The 20,617-nt window shown below is 37.2% G+C and overlaps 1 protein-coding gene across 1 annotated transcript; it reads left to right on the forward strand.

Annotated features, from left to right (window-relative positions):
• The first annotated feature begins 1,616 nt into the window (after positions 1-1,616).
• On the forward strand, positions 1,617-10,856 carry LOC136243044 (uncharacterized). Its single transcript, XM_066034561.1, has 7 exons — positions 1,617-1,735; positions 2,617-2,968; positions 4,524-4,999; positions 5,048-5,103; positions 6,078-6,191; positions 8,434-8,774; positions 10,317-10,856. The coding sequence occupies exons 1-7, from the start codon at positions 1,713-1,715 to the stop codon at positions 10,767-10,769; spliced, it is 1,815 nt and encodes a 604-aa protein (XP_065890633.1). The 5' UTR covers positions 1,617-1,712; the 3' UTR covers positions 10,770-10,856.
• Positions 10,857-20,617: the final 9,761 nt, after the last annotated feature.

Consider the following 20,617-nt stretch of genomic DNA (forward strand, 5'->3'; position numbering starts at 1 on the left):
ATCTTAGCTATAACTAATATATACACTTACAACGTCAATGCTATACAATAACTAAACTTGCTTAAAAGCACAATTACAATACCTAAGAGAGTGGGGGCCTGCACGATGCACTATTCTAGACCTGCTGTGCTCAAACAGGCCTAAGGGAGCCTATTAAGAAAAAACCAAGTGCATGCCACTCTCAACACACAGTCACACCCAACAGAAATTAACACATACACACACATGCACACACACACACACACACGCACACGCACGCACACACACACACGCACACACACACACACACGCACGCACACACACACGCACACGCACACACACGCACACACACACACGCACACATATAATAAAAATGTGAACAACTGAAATGCATGAAGTGTCTAGTTCTGCTCCCACTGCATAATCATGGTATACTTCGTCAGTTAAGGAATCCTTCTGCACACAGCTCCATCACATCACAGGGTGGAGGTGAGATTGGTAGTACAAAGAAATCACCATACATCTAAAGGTCATTTCCAAGCAAAACTTAAAGGGAAGAGATGTAGTAACCATGCATGACCAACTTGTTTACAAGATGTACTCGTTAATACTGTTATCAGCACCTTATAATTTTTGGTTTGTGTTTATTGGTGCAGCTTGATAAGTAACTTGTTTTTGTACAAATGCATGCATTCACACCTTTGTAGAAGGAGATATTTATGGTTGTATAAATATGGTGTATGTGTCATTGTATTCAGATGTTATAGGCTGTTTTGGTTACTGTTATGTGTACTTCAAAAGAAGCTGCATATTTGAACGCATACACTCTGGACTAGATACTGGCTATGAACATGACAAGGGGAAACCTTGATAATCAGGACACTTATATAGATATTCAGTGTTGGGCAAGTTACTTTTTAAGTAACTAGTTAGATATTACATATTATTTGCAACTGAACTATTTAGTTACAGTTACATATTACCCATAAAAAAAAGTAACTATAATAATATTACATATTATATTACTTTGTGTCCACAGCCTTAAGCTGTCACGTGTGAAACTACCACCTTATCATGTGACATAATTGCACTGTTGAACATTGTGCAAATCTTGGTTATAAGTAAGATGCTGGTGAATAAGCTTCGTTCAGTAGGCTTCATTACTTTGTTGTGGCTAGGCGTTACTCAGTGGATTACTAACGAGATTAGTAACTTCGTTACCTGTAGTAATAATATTACGTAATATTAGATTCGTTACAGTAACTATATTACTTAGGTAACGCGTTACATTTGTAAGTAAAGTAACTTGAGTTATATTACCTGTTTTATAGTGTATTCCGTTATTACTTAGTCACCACCATAGATAATAGTGTCTATTATCTATGGTCACCACAAAAGTAATATTACATAACGCGTTACATAAGTAGCACATTACTCCCCACACTATGGGCAGATAATCTACCTCGTAGTCTACTGATGGAAATTGAAAGAGGAAAATGCATAATTAAGTTGAGGTGCCCCGTGCCACAGGTGTCTTTGTTTGCATTCGTTGTCAAAGTAATGGGGTCAGTTACATCCGGGCATGGTTATTAAAGTTAATTATGCGGAGGCCGCCAGCCCACCCTTAAAAACCACGACTGAGCCGTACCGTAAATCACGACACGATTTTTTTGTTCCAGTTCTAGCTATCAGATAGCCGTGTGACTCGCTGTTCGATTATCTATGCCCTTGCCATGTCGACAGGACGAAGAAAAAGGTAAAAATGATTGAGTGCACTGTGTATCAATATGTGGCATGCAAGTGCCGTACATGGGTGGCTAAGCCTCAACCGAGGCCTCAACACGGCGCGAGACGTGCCTTGCGCGGGAAGGAGATGGTGTATAAGCTCGGAGGCTATAAATCTTATGGCATCTATGTTTAAGGCATTCACAGTTAGCTATAATACTCATTTACACTCCTCGCATGTTGATCGGAATTTGTTGAATTAATGACCTTATTTTGTTACATTGTGGTCAATTCACACATTAGCTACAAACCTGTGCATATTGTTAAAATTCAATTGTGTATGGCTAATTATAGTGACGTCATTATGATATAATAACAGGAAGCTATAGTGTAGTGAAGACTGTAAGCTGTTTCTTTCACATCATGATGTCATTTGGAAGTAAAGTTATGGTATTACTATTATTTTTTTATAAAATGGTTTACACTCCATCACGTATGACACAATTCATATAGCTAGAAATGCTTACGTACTTAACCCATTAACTGTCACTTCTACCCAAAAGACACCATGGTATTATAACTTACCCTTAGAATAGAATTTTGCCATAAACTTAAGTGATGTGCAGGTGGAGTTTTACTGGTGTACATGGTTGAGTTTAATGCATCAATGAAAATATCTACCAGTGTGTTAAATTTGAATTGAAGTCTTTCATCAAACGATTCTTGTGGGCTCAACTTTCACTGAGACCATATAGCAGCTTCCTGAAATTTTCTTTTTAAGTTGCCCACACATTTAAATCATTTCCTTTTACTACATGGCAACATTTTATAGCTATGAAGTCTTTTAGTTACTGGACTTAGTGCAACTGTATAGATAATGTGTGAAGCATTTGCTAATTTATGTGTTAATAGTTATGGAGATACAGTGGAGGATGCATTGCCACTAGGTGACAAGCAACATGCTGCCTCGTTGGCTTCTGACCATGGCACTTCTGCGGTGGCATTCAGTATTGATCATTCTGACAAAGTTTCAATTGAGAGCTCATTGAATGATGCAAAGATTAACACAATAAAGTCTAGAACACAATCAATACGACGGAAGAGTGTCACTAGTTTACAAGGATTCATGGTTACCCCATACAAACTGGGACTGGTTGCCGGCATCATCTTCATAATTGGACTATTTCTAATGCCAATCATTTTCTACTATTCCTTGAATGACAGTCCACCTGACAGCTCACCAAGATTTGTAAACATTTCACAGGTAACTTGAATGATGTGTTGAGTACTATGTGTAGTATATGGTACAGTTACATCAAGTCAACTAAAGTGTCGAACATTTACCACTAATGCCATAGCTACATCTTTATAATTACTGTGGTCCTTAGTAACCTGTGATAGTGCAGATATATGATGTCTCTAATTTCTGTTTGTGTATATATGCACTTGCCATTCCAACTCCAAAACACATGAAATAATATGACAAAATAAACGAGGTACACCTGTCAGGTAGGAAAGCAGATAGTTATGTCAGCAGAAAATTTTGTTTTGTTTAAAGTTGTAGCAAGCATTTTGGCTGCTCTGAAGATGCTTTTGGGCTTAATTTTATCTAACCAATACTACCAAGGCACCATGAAGGTATTGTGATAGACTGACTTCTGGCCAATATTTTTTGTGAGAAGTGCAAATCCCTTAACAAGGAATTGTAACTGACAACCGTCTTGCAATTTACTATAAGGTATATTGGTGGTATGTCACACCAGATGTCCTAAATGGTCCCTCCTAGCTGATATTTATGTTATGGTGAAACCCACATTTGCTATGTACTCACACCAAACATGTCTTGAACGATTACACTAATTGTTTCAAAGACAGTTTGATAAATCTGAGGCTCCTTCCTTTAATGTACATATTTGAATTACAGGACATACTGTTTGCTATCAAATCTATCAAGTTACAAACTAATCAGTTCAACATCAATAACTACATCACTTTCAACTCTACTAATACTAGATCAGGCTCCAGCAACAAACTCTTGTTACCTCAACATCTTAACAACACATCACGACATTCTTATTTTCATCATTTACCATCCCTGTGGAATGCCATGCCAATTCTAGACTTAAACATGTCAGTTTGTTTGTTTGTTGAAATCTAAACTGAAATTGTATCTGGGATCATCTCCTGAGAAACTTTGATGAGAATAATAACTGCACTCTACATTACTATGTCGAGGCTACCTAGGTCCAGTCATGGATTTTTTCTCCTTTCTCCAACTTTTCAAACACACCTTAAGTAGCTAAAGTCTTTGAGCAGGCTGTAGGACCAGGTGTCCTACAGACCTTCAGCACTTGTGCTGTAAAGCATTAATATAATTAAAAATAAATAAATAAATGTCCATACTCTAGATGTCACCAAGTAAAACCTCCAACTACCCATTATAATTTTAACTATGTAATTACTTAAATAGTTAGTAATAATTGTACATTGTTGTGGCTGTTGGTTACTACTAACATATCTTTCCTGCATAAACACCTTCTATATATGAATACTATGCATTGTGTTTGACCTAAGTCCCATGAACTAATGTTGTCATGGACACCTTCAAATTACCTTCCAAAGTCTGTCTGCTAATTGTGCAGGACACTAAGTTCAGCAGTCGAGTTCATGTTTTCATTTGATGGTACATATGTCCATTTCTTGGTTGCACTGTTAGTAAACAGTAAATATTGTTGATTAATTTATATTGAATTCATGTCTGTATAATTTTGCTGTGAACATGTCTATATAGCAATGTGAGTAGTTGATTCTCATTGCAGAGTCAGTTACTCATGGAGTGTGGAGTAACTGTTGAAGAATCCAACTGTACAAGAGATCTTACTAATGTGTATAATGCTCTTGGATTATCAAGTCGGGATTCATTTTGCATTAGCAAAACAAACCATTCGTTTTGTCAAGCTTTAAGTAATTGTGACAATCAGTCTTACGTTGAGAACATAGTGTGCCAGGATGTGCGACAAGAATATTGTACTGCAGAGTGGAGGATCTTAGAACTCCAAGGAAGTGAGGGGTTGATTGACTGTGATGTGTATGGAGAGACTGCCAGACTGACTTGTTCTGACCAATTTGGTGTGAATGATAGAGGTGTTGCTTGCCTACCATTGTGTAAAGAGTTTTCACAAAACGGAGACTCCAGCAACATAGCCATTATTGTACTGAGTGGCATTGCCAATATAGCCAATACAATTGGAGGAATGTTTGTCTTGATAGTTGCCTTTTGGAGAAGAGAGAAAATGTAAGCATTGTGCATGTTATGATAATACTTGTGTTTATTTTTAAATAGATTTCATTTTCCACAAGTGTTAATAGTGATCAATGCTGGTATTATGACTTTTCTATGTAAGTATCTATTGTAGTGATTCTATTGTCATAATATAACATTTCCCCCCAACAAAAGTTATCAAAACTAAGAAACAATTATGGTTGGATCTGTGATCCACTGTTCATGTACAGTGGAACCTGTGCTAACAGTCACCTGAATTAAGTGGTCACCTTTGTAAAACAGCCATGATCACGCAACTCTTGAATAGGGGTTGCTGACCACAATCGACAATTGGCACCACTTCGATAAACTCACAATTATCACATTTCCTGCCTCTCAGTGAATACTATATAATCTACCTGGCTTCGTTGCTAAAAAGTATTCAGTGGCTGTTAACAACATTCATAACAAGCCCACCTTGCCATTTCTGTATGGTCAGTGCAAGCCCTTAATAGTAATTACCCTTTTATAATGGTCATAGCTATACTAAAATGCTGCTGACCACCCTTTGCAGGTTTTTCTCTACCTGTATATAAAAGGCAGAAATATCTGGCTCCAAGGTGACTGTTATACACAGGTTCCATTGTAGTATCTGTTCATCAGGAATACATAATGCAGTCACAGTTGTTTGTAGTACACTCCTTCTTATAGCTGCAACTTTTCTTGTATTTCTGCTAATACATCTGCAGTAACCCCCCAATCAATGGCATAGTCATTGCCTTCCTCCCAGTGTTTAAAGCCTATCTCCCACATGGAAAGCTACGCAAACATTTGCAAGTGAGAACTGTGACGTAGCAGTCACTTAATAAGGATCCTTTTAGTGATCACTACCTTTCCAACCAGCACTTAATTTCCTTTTTTTAAGGTAGTCTCCATTTTAACTGCTCTAATAGAACATACACTTTCCATCACTAAAAGTCATTTTGGGTGTGTATGGTCCAATAGCTGTGTCTATTAGATGACTAATACAATCAGAAATATTGTATAGAAATAATTTTTTGCTCATGCTGAAATTAGAATAGCTGTGTATTAATGTTTCTTTTTTCTCCAGCATTGTATTTGGCAATTCCATCAATTGCTTTTGGTAGCTGGAGGCCTTTTTGTACTGACAAGTTTCTAACTGATGTACTTATGGATGACAGCACAGCATATTGTCAAATAAGCGGTAAGCATTTGATTGAGTATTACCAGATAGTAAAAAACTTGGCAGTAAAAAAGTGTGACGAAACCCCTCTGTTAAAAAAATTGGAGGAAAAAACTTTGGCAATTGAAATAATATTCGCCAAAGTTTTTACTCAACAGTACGTAAGGATAACGACAAGGTGTCAACTCATCAGTTAAGTAGTGTAGTAAGTGTATAGGTAGCTAGCATTGTTTTTGTAGCAGTACTTTTGTAGCTGTACTGATCTAACAACGTGCTAGCAAAGGTCACTGAACTAGCTGATGTGCGAACGGGAAGCCAGCTGGAAATGTTATCCCAAGAAGTGGCTGGAGTGCTTACAACTGTGGGACACATTTCGAAGATCTCCAAAGTCATCTTGATCTTTATTGCGTGGTGGTATGAGCTGACCTTCATCTCAAGTTCTAGTTACTCAATGTGCTCGTGTGATCATCTAAAATAATTGGCAAAAAAAAACTTTGGCGAATTGAACGCTATTCACCAAATTCACCAAAGTTTTTTACTATACGGTAGTTCATTTTGCATACCTATAGTAGTGATTCTAGAGCTGAATAACTGAAGTACAGGGGGAGCATAGCATGAATATGAATATTATAGTATGGCGAATTTAAGGGAAGTCTGGAAGTGTAAGTATAGGGATAATAAATTACAGGTGCTTACTAAAATGTTTGTAACGTATGAGAAGAATGACATACGGAGTTGAAATTTGTGCCATCATGTTCCCATGACTACAGGAATCGATTGCTGGATACATTCATCCTTGCACCACCTTTCTTCATTACATACAAAGGCAAAATTAGTGAGGAAAATTTGATTGCGTACTATCGTTTAATGTGACGTAAACAAATGCCCATAACGTGTTGGGTCTACTGCAATGAAACAAAAGATTTTTGAGCTCTTCTTGAGTAGGTGAATTAGATGATATCCAGGTTTTTGTTGTTAGACTATTTCTTCAATAAGAAAAATGCGTTCATAAATTTACAGAATTTTTTTAATAATACGCAAATATTCTACCCATTGTATTCAACACTTTATACTGTAAAATTAGGCTTGCGTGATTGTGTCAGGTTTTTTGAAAACAATTTTAGGAAATTAGGCATGTGCTCACAACTGGCCTGTGGTCTTCCATGGGCATGCACTTAATTTAAAAAAAATAATGATGGAAGGCTATAATTTTCTCCTATTACTTTGAAGCTACACCCTACAGCAAAATCCAGGGTTAAAACAGCATATATATATATATATATATATATATATAAACTAATTATTTAAAAAGTAGCGAAATAAGAGATGAATGATAGTATTATAGTATAGCTCGGTGGGAAAATCCCTACATTAGCATGTTATAACAATGATTTAGTTCAATGCCAAAGTAGGGATTTTCCCTCCAAGCTATGCTGTAATACCATCATTCATCTCTTGTTTCGCTACTTTTATTGCTTGGATCCCTACTTCATTTTTAAAAATGAATATACTATTTTTTTTTGTTTGTTTTTTTTGTTAGCATACAGCATACAGATAGGCCAATAATAACAGGGTGTATCATGGTGATAGATTGTTAAGAGGTAGCTATGGTCTCAGCGCTTATTGATCAACCAGATCACGTTAATTAATGAATAGACATGCCATTGATTCAACCTATCGTGAAGTTACAGGTAACTCTTCAATAAGTTTGAATATGCTGCTCAAGGAAAGTGTTGATAGGAAAAATTAACACCTTGATATGATTCATTGCATGAGAGAAGGAGAAGACAAGCCTGATGGAAGGTAAAAGGAAAGACAAAGTGCAGAGTGAACACACTTGTCGTGTTGGAACCCCAAAAGGCACATCCCACTGGTAGTGTGGCATAAAATGGTGGCTATGTGCTGCTTTGTTTGGCCTCTAGCCTTTCAACTGTGGTCAGGCAGGCTGGCAGTCAGTCTAAAATCAGAGTTTTAACGATTTTTTAAAAAAAAATTCTATATCCGGCCGCCTTTTAGTGTTTTGTTGTTTTTAATGCTGTATTTGATGTTAATATTATTCCGTGAAGGTGATTTTCATCACGTAAGATGTCTCTAGGATGATTTTTGAAGGTGGAATTTTAGGTGGCATGCGTCATTTTTGGGAGGATCCCTACTTAAACAGTACTATACCATACTGTTTGATGGTACATGTAAATTGTTGGTGATACCACTGTTTACAAAAAGTGCTTAACTGCTTATGTGTACTTTTCACTGTCATCTACAGGTTTTATATCAACATCTACAATTGTGTTGTACTGTGCCTTTTGGTGTCTCTACATCTTCCATTTACTGCTAAAGCTGGTATTTCCTATATGGTCAAAGGTGATATACAACTCAGAGTACAGCATGAAAATTCACATTATTGAAGTGACTTGTGTCTTCATTGTTGGAACTGTGCCATACATTGTGTTTGCTAGTGCTTCTAAGAATCGGATTGTGACCTTTCCTCCGAGGGGTTGTTCAGGTGATGCAGTGTACAGCTTTTATTCACTAGTCATTCCAACAGTGATACTGAGCTGCTCCAGTCTTGTGATGATGCTCGTCATTCTATACAATATACACATTGTAAGTAATACAGTTTTATAAGGCATACATTAATTCCTTGTTCCCCGTAACTTGCCTTATCTTACTGCAATGGTGATATTGCAATTAATTTTATACAACAAATATTTCTAGTGATTCCTGCCACACGTTTGAAGCCAGATTGATCAACTACGTTCCTTAATAAAACACTCAGTTACATTAACTAGAGTAGGGACATTGTAGCATCCCAATAAAAAGTACTGAAACAAGCTCTCGTGCTTCATTATCCGTATAGTACTTGCAGCAATGCTTTAAATTATTTATGGAACGTTTTAGTGGATTGAAGCTACAGTACAGTACAGTGCTCCCTCGATTATGTGAACCTCTATTATCCAAACACTTAGTTATCTGAACAGTAGAAATGACTGTTCTATTAGAGTATTTTGTCTAAGATGTACCGTATAGCTGGTAATTTTCGAAAGGTTTTTATTTTCGGATATTTCGAAGAGGCCCTTCTCTTCGAAAATAAATTCCCACGTCCGGTTGTTTTTCGAAAATAAATTCCCACAAGTGAAAGCAACCGTCCAACTTTCGGCGATTCGTTCGCGTATTCCTCGAGTTTTAGCTCAGTATTGCTGATGATAATGGGTAACTGTACCAATAACCAAAAAACAGGTGATCCAGAATGGGAATTGATGCCGTCTGCTCTAGAATCTATGGTGATATGAGCTAGCTATGATGGAGCGTGATCGTGCCAGTGAGTTCACTCCACCCGAGACTCCCTCAGTCTTCTCTCCAGTGCACAGGAATGGGGATTATTCCATCAGTAACAGTTTTTGGCAAACATTCACGCATTTTCATAATTTGTGACACGAATTTCCGTTTATTTGAAATCCATCCGGACTTCGAAATATGCACTCTTCGAAATTAAAATCTTTCGAAATTCAGATTTTGCTTCTTGTACGAAAATTTCTGTTTCGAAAATAACCCGCTATACGGTATGTTCTATTAAAGTATTTGAACAGGGCTCTGTATATTAATGAATGGGCTTTGATTATCCAAACCTATTGATTATCTGAACATGTCTTGGGGGTCGGATAATCAAGGGAGCACTGTGCATAAGTCACTAATATGGTAGAGATGTTTCAGTTACCAAACACTCAGGTTCCACTATTGATATATGCATATTCTTGTTTTCCGTCACTTTAAAAATAAATAAATATGGTACTTGGCATGGGAGGATCAAAGTGCTGAAAAGTGCTTTATTAGTCATTATAGAACTTTGCATGTGTGACATCAAAACGAAGAGCTTAACATACAGTTGAGGTGTGAACATATTACCAGCAACTTAGTCACAGAAAATTACTGAGGTTTAGGACTATTAACAAGCTTGCGAGGAAGCCAAACTCTAGCAATAACATGAACCTGAACAAATGTCAACATGGTAAGTAACAACCACATGAGTATACACCCCAATATACTCTAATAGTACTACTGTAATGAGGTCTGATGCTCAGAAAACTGCTATATAATACCATAAATTGTAATGGATATGATTTATGTGCTATTTTCGTGTTATCCTAGCAACAAGGAATTTTTAAGAGGAGGCTTAACAAAACAACAGGCAAGCCAATACGGACTTGTCACTTCTCGACACCTGAAGTGAAACTATTTTTCATGTTCTGCTATCAACTGGTATTCATGATCACAGTTTGGACCAGTTTCAGTATAAGGAATGGGTCTGCAAATTCCTCACAGTTCTATCTTGAGCAATATTGGAGATGTATGGCTGGTGGAACCAGCAGAAGTGACACCTGTGAACCATACAGGAGAGAGTTTGAAAGGCTGTCTCATCCTGGTCTAGAATGTGCCTACCTAATACTGTTCGCATTTTTTAACCTTTCAAGTTTTCCATTTGTAATACAATACAAAACAGTAAAACGGTCAGTAAGAGAGGCAACCAGGAGATTAACTCACAAGAAGAACAATGATAGTGATAAAAAAAATGGTGATAGTGACACAAACTCTAGAGTATAAATTTTGTATGTATGCGTTTTATGTACATAGCTAGCTATATAATTGTACTATTGAGATAATGTTTATCACTTCATGAAAGATTCAAAAATTATGGTTAGATTTTTGAGCTCCTCTTGAGTAGATGAATAAGATGATATCCAGATTTTTATTGTTAGACTCTTTCTTCAATAAGAAAAAAGCATTCATAATACGTAAGTATTTTACCTATTGTATTCAACGCTTTATATTTAACGCTATAGATTGCATCACATATACATGTATGCAATGTGGAATGTAAATGTTGAGGACTCGTATTTGGAACCTTCCTGAGAGTACGTTATTGTCATGTTTACACATTCTGGGATTCTATCTGCACCTGTAATAATGTTTAACTCTTGGTAAAAGTGTCCTATACCTTGTCATACCATAACCAATCAAGCCTTGACATGGTGGGATGACTGTGAAATCTCTATAGGACAATTAAGCCATGTACCTAATTTTTTCCAACCATTTCCAAACTGGATTTTTATTTGTAATTGCAGGCAGTTAACTTGATTGCCTTTCCACAGATAAAGGACATATATAAATGAACTTATGTACTAAGTTGGCTACAAATTTGATAAACATTCACTGTTATGGAACCTTATTTTTGTTAAAAGATTGACTTATTATTACAGCTACAGGGTAGCTAACCCACTTTGGGAATAATTTGAAAAATGTCATGTGTAGGTTAACCATCATAGCAATCATGGTTTCAAAGAAATCTGAGTAACAGCTACAGAGTTATAAGACAAACATCATGGGGTCAAAATACTCTACTAAAACAGTCATAATAGTGACTTGCCTGTTTGGCATGGATTTTTATATACCTCCAAAGCTGGCCATAGGCCTATATTTCTTATCTACAGGTACAACACATTACAGTGTTGATAATTATAAGAAAAGTGTACATGTCCGAACGTAATACTCCTGAGATATCTTCTAGCGATTATGGTGATAGCATGGACCATGTCATGTTTAGCTTAATGGTTAGCAGCTCTGATGAATTTATGTACCACATTGATAGGTACCATACCGGTATGTTGCTTGCATGACTCATGGTGACAGTGAAGATTGCAGTAGTTGCAAAAAAGAAATTATTATTATTACTAGGACCGCATCACATACAACCAAGTACATACACCAACGTGACAGCCCCCTGGTGAGGCTATTAAAAATAAGGTGGCAAAGGCACGATCCCCAAATCATCTCAATATGTCACAGTAGTGACAGATATAACACAATAGTGGCATCGTAACTAAAGGCCACCAGTAGCTAAGTGCCAGTACATCATTGGTGTGGTAATGGCACAGTGATGTGTACAAAGTATATGTATACAAAACATACAGGAGAGAACTATACATTATTGCAGCATTGTATGCAGCAATACATTATAGGCAACATCACCAGATAAAAATTATTAGCCAATATACAGCACAGTATATCAACATCAACTAGAGCTACATAGGGTTCATCAGTGGTGTAGCAATGGCACAGTGATGGGTGACACATTATAATTATGCATACACAACTTGCAGGAGATAGCTACACAATACTGTAGGAGTATGCAAGCCACATGAACCAGATAAAGGAAGCCAGCCAGAGCCTAGTAGCTACGCCAGGTGAAGGCAAAAAAGATTAAGCATGTATTGAATTTAGGGCTCAAACGAATATTCTATTATTCAAATATTCTCCGAATATTCGTTTCAAAGGAAATTTGCACCTTCTCACAAAAATAGTGACCAGAAACCAGCCTCAAATACCTTGGCATGTGTTTGGCCTAGGTCCCATGAACTGATGTTGTAAATTCAAGTTAACACTGTTTAATCTTTGATTAAACTATTGTCTTGATGATGGCACTCAATAAACACTCATTGTCAGTTTTCATGCATGGAGCCACACTCAGTCTCACTACTCAACCACCAAGCCAAATTTGTCATTTTCATGCTGGTCATTATCTGATCCCCTATAACTGTCTGTATTATTACAGTACCGCAATGGGTATCATATTGTAAAGGCCATAAATAATAATTCAATAAATAACAGAAATATAAAAGTTTGTCTGCTAATGGTGCAAGACACAATCACATGTTTTCATTTGATGGTATATGATGTTACTGAGGTTCCTGTACTGTGTAACATTGGTTGCAAACATTGTTGATTAATTTTAAGGGTTGAATCTTGGCTGCGTAGCTTTGCTGTGAACATGTCATGTCTATATAGCAATGTTGAGCAGTTGATTCTCATTGCAGAGTCAGTTACTCATGGAGTGTGGAGTAACTGTTGAAGAATCCAACTGTACAAGAAATCTTACTAACTTGTATAATGCTCTTGGATTAACAAGCTAGTTTGAGGATTCATTTTACATCAGCGAAGCAAGCCATTCATTTTGTCAAGCTTTAAGTAAATGTGACAATCAGTCTCATGTTGAGGACATAGTATGCCAGGATGTGTGACAAAAAAATTGTACTACAGAGTGGAGGATCTTAGAATTCCAAGGAAGTGAGGGGTTGTATGACTGTGATATGTATGAAGGGACTGCCAGACTAAATTGTTCTAGCCAATTTGGTGTGAATGATAGTGGTGTTGCTTGCCTACCGTTGTGTAAAGAGTTTTCACAAAATGGAGACTCCGGCACCATAGCTATTGTTGTACTGAGTGGCATTGCCAATATAGCCAATACAATTGGAGGAATGTTTGTCTTGATAGTTTCCTTTTGGAGGAGAGAGAAAATGTAAGCATTGTACATGTTATGATAATACTCATGATTATTTTTAAATAGATTTCATTTTCCACAAGTGTTAATAGTGATCAATGCTGGTATTATGACTTTTCTATGTAAGTATATCTATTGTAGTGATTCTATTTGCATATGGTGCATAGGTAATTGAAGTAAGTGTGTGTTCTATTAGATAACATTTTCCCAACAAAGGAACAATATAATATTATTATGGTTGGATCTGTGATCCACTGTTCATGTAGTACACAAACTAATTGTTCATCAGGAGTGCATATACCATTAATAGTTATTTTGGGGGTGTGTGTGGTCTGACAACTGTAGTAATTAGATGACTAATATATCTATTGTATAACAATAATTTTTTTGTTCATGCTGAAATTAACTATTTGTATAATTATAACAGCTATGTACACTGCATTAATGTTCTTATTGTTTAGCATTGTATTTGACGATTCCATCAATTGCTTTTGGTAGCTGGAGGCCTTTATGTACCGACAAGTTTCTAACTGATGTAATTATGGATGATAGCGCAGCATATTGTCAAATAAGCCGTAAGCATTTAATTGAACATTAGTTTATTAACCACAACATTTTGCATGCAGTTGACATACAGGGAGGAAGCATAGCATGAATAATATAGTAAGGCTGTAGTTATAAGATACAAATTAAGGTGCAACCCTCAGAAGTTGCAATTGACTTAAAACTGATGCTGGAAAATGCCAGTCTATAATGCAAGGTTTTTCAAAGCTTATTTTTTCAGTAAGGATACCATGGCCCCCCTTAGAATCACCTATGCACAGCATGTTCATAAACATTTATGTCAACTACATGACCAAATGTAATGAACTCTTTACCAGCATTGTAACAGACAATAATTATAAATCATTACATCAAGAGGAAATAATTTACTTTTTATACGCATGTATGTGATAGTTACAGTGCTCAAAATGGCTTTGGACAACCAGACAATTCAACCTAAACCTCAAACAAATGAATGCCAGCCTACTTGTATTTGTCAGTTATGAAAGTGCAAATGTATTTATAACCTGTTTTCCAAGTGTTGCCTTTGACTTGTGGGATGTATGAAATAGCTAAAAACAACTGTTTTTCCTGCTGTACTTGACTAGAAACCATATTGTGACATTGTTACACTACTCTTGGCACTTTGTCCATGTATTATCCTGTACTGGTGTATGAGTCACCTAGAAATTTGTGGAGAAGAACAAACTTGTACTATGGCAGTCATTCACTGCTTGAAGTACTGATTATAGCTATATTCCATTATGATGCATGGTGATATCATTATTATTAAATGAGTCTGAAATGGAAGCCGAGGATGAGTGTAATAACAATGATATTATCTGGGTATATATGATATAACTATTTTAAATCCAAGTGCATTGGAGTTTATGGGTATTAAAGTATGGTCCTGTTTGAGTTCCTGTTGGTGTGCTCAAGATTTCATCAAAATATAGTAGAGATTTAACTTTGTAGCTACTAGAGAGGCACTATTATACAGGCTATAAAGTAGTGATGAACAATTTTACAAAGCAGCAATTTTTAGGTATGTTTCACCTTTGCTTTGGGCTGGTGGAGTGGTGCACAAGGGCTAAAAAGACTGGAAAGTATTAGTCCAAGATATAACAATGTTATCAATAAAATTTCCGTATTTGGCTACTTGTTCCATTGGTAAACGATACCATTTGCAGTTGTTAAGATGAGTAGCTCCAGCTACAGGGTGATAAGTTAGTTATCACAGGGTGATAACTAATTTATCACACAGTAGCAGAGTCGCTTTGTCCAGCCACATGGTAGTTATCACCCAACACAGCACTTTGGTACTCCCACACACTGAAACTTAATGTATAAACCATGTGTATGTAATATGTCATACCATGGCTGCAAGGAATTTTGCTGAAGTCCTCACCAAAAAGTCTGAGGACTTCAGTCCAATCAAGACTGAAGTACAGGGATTAAATGTCCACTAGTATATATTTGCAGGTATAGACAATCTCCCTTTTTTCACCTATTCCTTACTTTTTTCTTTGATCCCTAATCCAACTTACAATTCCTAATTTTCCTTCTACTTGTTTGTTTACTTTTAACATAATGAACATAATGAACCTGTGCATGCTACATCAAAAGAAAGAGGAATAAAATTATTTTGTATCTGAACAAGTGCCCCAACAATCAATTACTGAAAAGTAAAGTGGCCATTATGCTTTATCCAGCTATATTCCACCACCAGTTACACAGCATAACAGTATGAGAAGTGTCTCTGCAATCAATTCAGTTGCAATGGAAAGTATAGGCAATAGGCATGATAGCCAGCCATAGGAAAGCCGTGTCATGCTACCGTGAATTGACTCCTTGTGTTGTCAGCGAAAAGTATTGAGGCACAAAGGAGGACAAAGATAAGTCCATAATGTATGTATTGTGCATACCTATGTATGCCAAAGGCACCTGTCGAGCTGAAGTGACATCTAGCAGTAAAACAAGCAACCTAGCTAGCCATTATCAAGATCTGAAGGCATTTGTAAGTAAGTAAGCAAGTAAGCCAGTCAGTCAGTCAGTCAGTCAGTCAGTCAGTCAGTCAGTCAGTCAGTCAGTCAGTCAGTCAGTCAGTCAGTCAGTCAGTCAGTCAGTCAGTCAGTCAGTCAGTCAGTCAGTCAGTCAGTCAGTCAGTCAGTCAGTCAGTCAGTCAGTCAGTCAGTCAGTCAGTCAGTCAGTCAGTCAGCCAGCCAGCCAGCCAGTTGGCATAAAATTCCACTAAATAATTTTTTTTGATGCAGTAGCAACTTTTTGTAAGCATTTTGAAGGCACATTTTTGGCCAGAAAAGTCTAAACCTTCCTAATATACATTTGCAGGCTGATAAAAAAGCACACTTGTAATTTTTGCAAATTGGCACTACTTCTATCAATCTGTACACAAAATGGAAGATAAGTGTACTGTATTATTCTCATTAAATTTTGCATGAGTTATAGCGATTCCTGTGTGTGGTGCAAAATGATAAATAAACGAAGAGAAATACGAAGAAAATAAGACAAGCTTTGAAGACATGTATCTCAAAGACCACTGAATCAATTTAGCTCAAATTTGGTACAGAAGATGTGCCAACCTGAGGGATATATCACAGGCTATTTTTGTTCAGCCATTACCAAGTTGTGTAAAAAAGTGCATTTTCTTGGTTCCTATTGTACAATACCGACTGAATCAGGGATTAAACGTGCACTAGTATATCTGCAGGTGTAGGCGGCCACCCCTGTTTTCCTACTTTTTTTTCTGTGATCCCTTATTGAATTTAAAATTCTTAATTTTTCCTTATACTTGTTTGCTTACTTTTTTGTAACATAATTATGACTGGTGAACCTGCACATACCACATCAAAAGAAAGAATGGCACCAGAGGTAATATTTTCAACGCTCGCCTCACCTATCAGTTACTGGCTTGAAATAATAAGGCCAGGCAAACTTGATTAATTGTTTCTCATCCCCGGCCACATCCCTTTTTACCCCACCACCTCTAACTTCATTATTGCTGTTATCAATCATGTGCACACTTATTTTTATTCTAAGAAGGCTGGCTATCATTTTACCAGCACAACAAATGTCGCTTGCACCTCAGAAACAGTGGTAAAACGTACGTACTAGTTCTTAAAAGGCTTTAGCTAACCTTTATAGTAACAGACAGCTTGATTTGGAGTATTTCTTTAATCATTAATAATGAAAAATGACTTCTCGCCCACATGGAAATCCGAATTTTTGTGAATGAGAAACAAGCAATCAAGTTGCCTGGCCTATAAAGTTAAGTGGCCATTATGCTTTGCTTTCAGCTATGTTCAGCCCATTTCACAGCATTACAAATGAAGAACAGTAGGAGAAGCGCCTTTGCAATTAATCCAGTCACCACAGAAAATACCTGATTACAAACGTAGGGGAGCCATTGTGCTACTGCAAATTGACACCTTGAGCTGTCAGCAAAAAGAATGGGACACAAAGGAGGACAAAGGTAAGTCCATGATGCATGCATTGTATGTACTGTAGTTGGTGAAAAGGCACATCTAGGGCTGAAGTGATGTTCATGAACAGTGAAGAATCAAGCCTTATCATAGTCAAGTTATGCTTGGCTGGAGGAATCAGTTAGTTAGTTAGTCAGCCAGCAGAAAATTCAGTAAATATAGAAAAATTTTAAAATTCCATAGAAACTTGTTGGAAGGGTTTCAGGCCAGTCTGAAAACATTTTGGGCTTGGTTCACCTAACCAATACTGCCAAGTTGTCATAAAGGGAAAATGAAGCTTGTTTTAGGGTGATACTTTTGGCTAGAAAAACCCAAACCTCCGTGATTCCTAACTGTACTACCATACTGTATGATACACACTTGTCTGTTGCGTGCCTGGATGTGTTAGCTTTCTTGGCTGCACAACACAGTATTGATTAGTATAGTAACTATAATAAAATGTGTGCAGCAATTATTCCATGTAATTTCCATAATTTATCAAGTGTTTTTAATTACCAAATGGCTCTGGTCATGTAATGATTGCATGCTATTTAGGATTAAATGAAGAAGGTGAAGTTGAGCATATCAACGGTGTTAGGCCTGTTCTAGAGTCACAGCTAGTTGGTCTTTAAATAGAACAGGATACAAAGCACGTGTACTTTTGCGCATGCACAAGAATCCCTATAAAAGTTAGCCGTGCTTTGACACCTCTGGATTTTGTATGGTGAACAGGGTGAAAGACTGGGCATGGGTAGGTGGGACCATTGATATGTTCAACTTCATATAAGATGAGCCATTTGGTAACTATATTTTGGAAGACTCAGTCTCACATATCAATGGTGTTGTTTGTAGCTCACAGCCTTCATATACAGAAGGTGCATTATAAATAATATGTGTAGCAGTATCAGTAAACGTAATTATTACTTAGCTAGATCTCACCACTACACAGGGTAGCACAACATGGTTATGTGTTGGACTATATAAGGCTAGTAATAAAAACTCACCAAACACTGGATTCTGTGTTCCAGGCAGCTACTTCTAAAAAGCCAATAGTAGTGATGCTAGAATCCATAGTCGGCGGTTGCAGACAAAGTTCCTCTAGTAGAATGCACTGTAAAACAAGCAAAAACATCAATACCAGACAGTTTGAGAATCATAAATATTGTACAATGGGTGCAAAATTCCAGCTGGGTTATGCAGGCTGGGTAGCTCCATTAAAGGGATTGTAGCCTGAAGATACTGATGAATTGTCTCCACTGGGTAGAACTTAACCATCAAGACACCTGCAAAAAATAATATGTTGGCAGTTTAACTAGGAGAGAGAAAATTACACCCTTTGGCATAGTATTTATCTAGAAACTGAGTGATTAACCAAAATGAGATTGTCTGCTAGATAGCAAATGTGACTCGGTGTTACCATACTGTTGTATAGCAATGAGAACCATCTGGATATTCCAGGTACTACAGTATATCCAAGGAGCACATGTCCTGTTTGATAGGATCATTGGGTTTTCCCAGCAACTTTGTCAAGTACACTACAGATTGCTTATCTGTAAGCATCTAGAGAATTTTCTGATATCCGAGGGTGAAAATCAGGCTAAAAATTGGCTGGGAAAAGCATTATGCCCTTGTTTAGCCCAACCATTTCTTAAATTATGATTGAGATGTTTGCCTCTCCATGATGGAAGGAGAAAGCCTTTTAACTTTGCTTTCATTGGAAGTCCATTGGAGACAATTGCAAGGTATAGTTGCACTTGAGTTGTCTTGGGAAACCATGCCAGCATCCCTGGATACCAGGGATGCCCCTTCCAGCCTGGCCACCAGAACAGAATTCTGCCTACTAGGACAGGAATTTTACCAAGAATATTGTGTCAACAACAACAAAAGCAAGCTCAACAGATTTTGTTTCCTTATTATGTCCTCAATGACAGAAAAAGTCCTAAGGAATCCTCATGGGGGAACAGTGTGAAAATTACTGAAATAAAACCCCTTTTTTTTGCTCCTTAACAATGTGATATTCTTATGGTGTTTATGGTCATATCTCAGCTAGGATACCACTTATATCAAAGTTTATTATATCATTAAAAAGCTCTCACAAAGATGAATGCTTTGGTACAAAAATTATCACCTTAGTAAAATGTATTAACGAGTAATAATCAAATATATCCTGGATTTGCTTACTCTTTGTACATGTTTTGCAACTGTAACTACTGTAGTAATGCCTTTATGCATGTTTTTGCATGTATACAGAGTAGTATAGTGAGCTTAAGAGTTTTCAGCCAGCAGAAGAAAGGTTAAGTTGTGGATGCGCCAAATATCACATCTACCAATGAAAATGATTGGGCCCAACATTGTATGGTATATAAGGCAAAGTAGATGGTTTTTTTAATGCTGGTGATAACAAGAGAAGAGTACTTACTAACTAACTGAACAAGTCTTGAACCAGGGCAATCTTTGTCAATCTTGACATTAGGTACTGAAACCCCAGGAATGAACCAGAAACCTTTAGATAAAGGTAAGTTGATCATTCAGTGTTCCAGTTCAAATATTCTCAATTCTTCTTTCAGCAAGGATGTACAACCTGTATTGTGTGCCATCTACAAGACTCCTGCAGACACAGGTGTCCCATCTTCTACTCTAACAGCAAAGGGTAGTTCAACCATCAACCAGGTCAGTATTTCCAGGAACGACAGCATTCGTACATAAGCAATGTCACCGCAAATACTGTAACCCACATCCAATAGCAAAAGACACCAACCAAGAGGAGCCAATGCCAAGCACATCAAGCAATGGCAGCTAGACCTGTACTTAGGTCATTTGAGGAGGGAGTTTTGGTCATCTTTGGTCATCTTTGGAGGGATTCAGATTGATCCACTGCTTCTCTTTCAGAGACTTACTACAGTCATACAGTCATCAGATGATCTGGAGTTAGCCTTCGAGCACAAGCTATACAGCTCATGCTTGAAGGCTAACTCAAGCATGATCTGCACAGCTCATACTTGCACAGCTCAGCTCATGCTGAAGTATGAGCTGTGCAGCTCATACTTCATGCTCTCTTTGATTCCTCTTTTGCTCCATGAAGCAGACAAGCC

The sequence above is a fragment of the Dysidea avara genome, chromosome 13 (assembly GCF_963678975.1).
Source record: "Dysidea avara chromosome 13, odDysAvar1.4, whole genome shotgun sequence".
Taxonomy (NCBI): Eukaryota; Metazoa; Porifera; class Demospongiae; order Dictyoceratida; family Dysideidae; genus Dysidea; species Dysidea avara.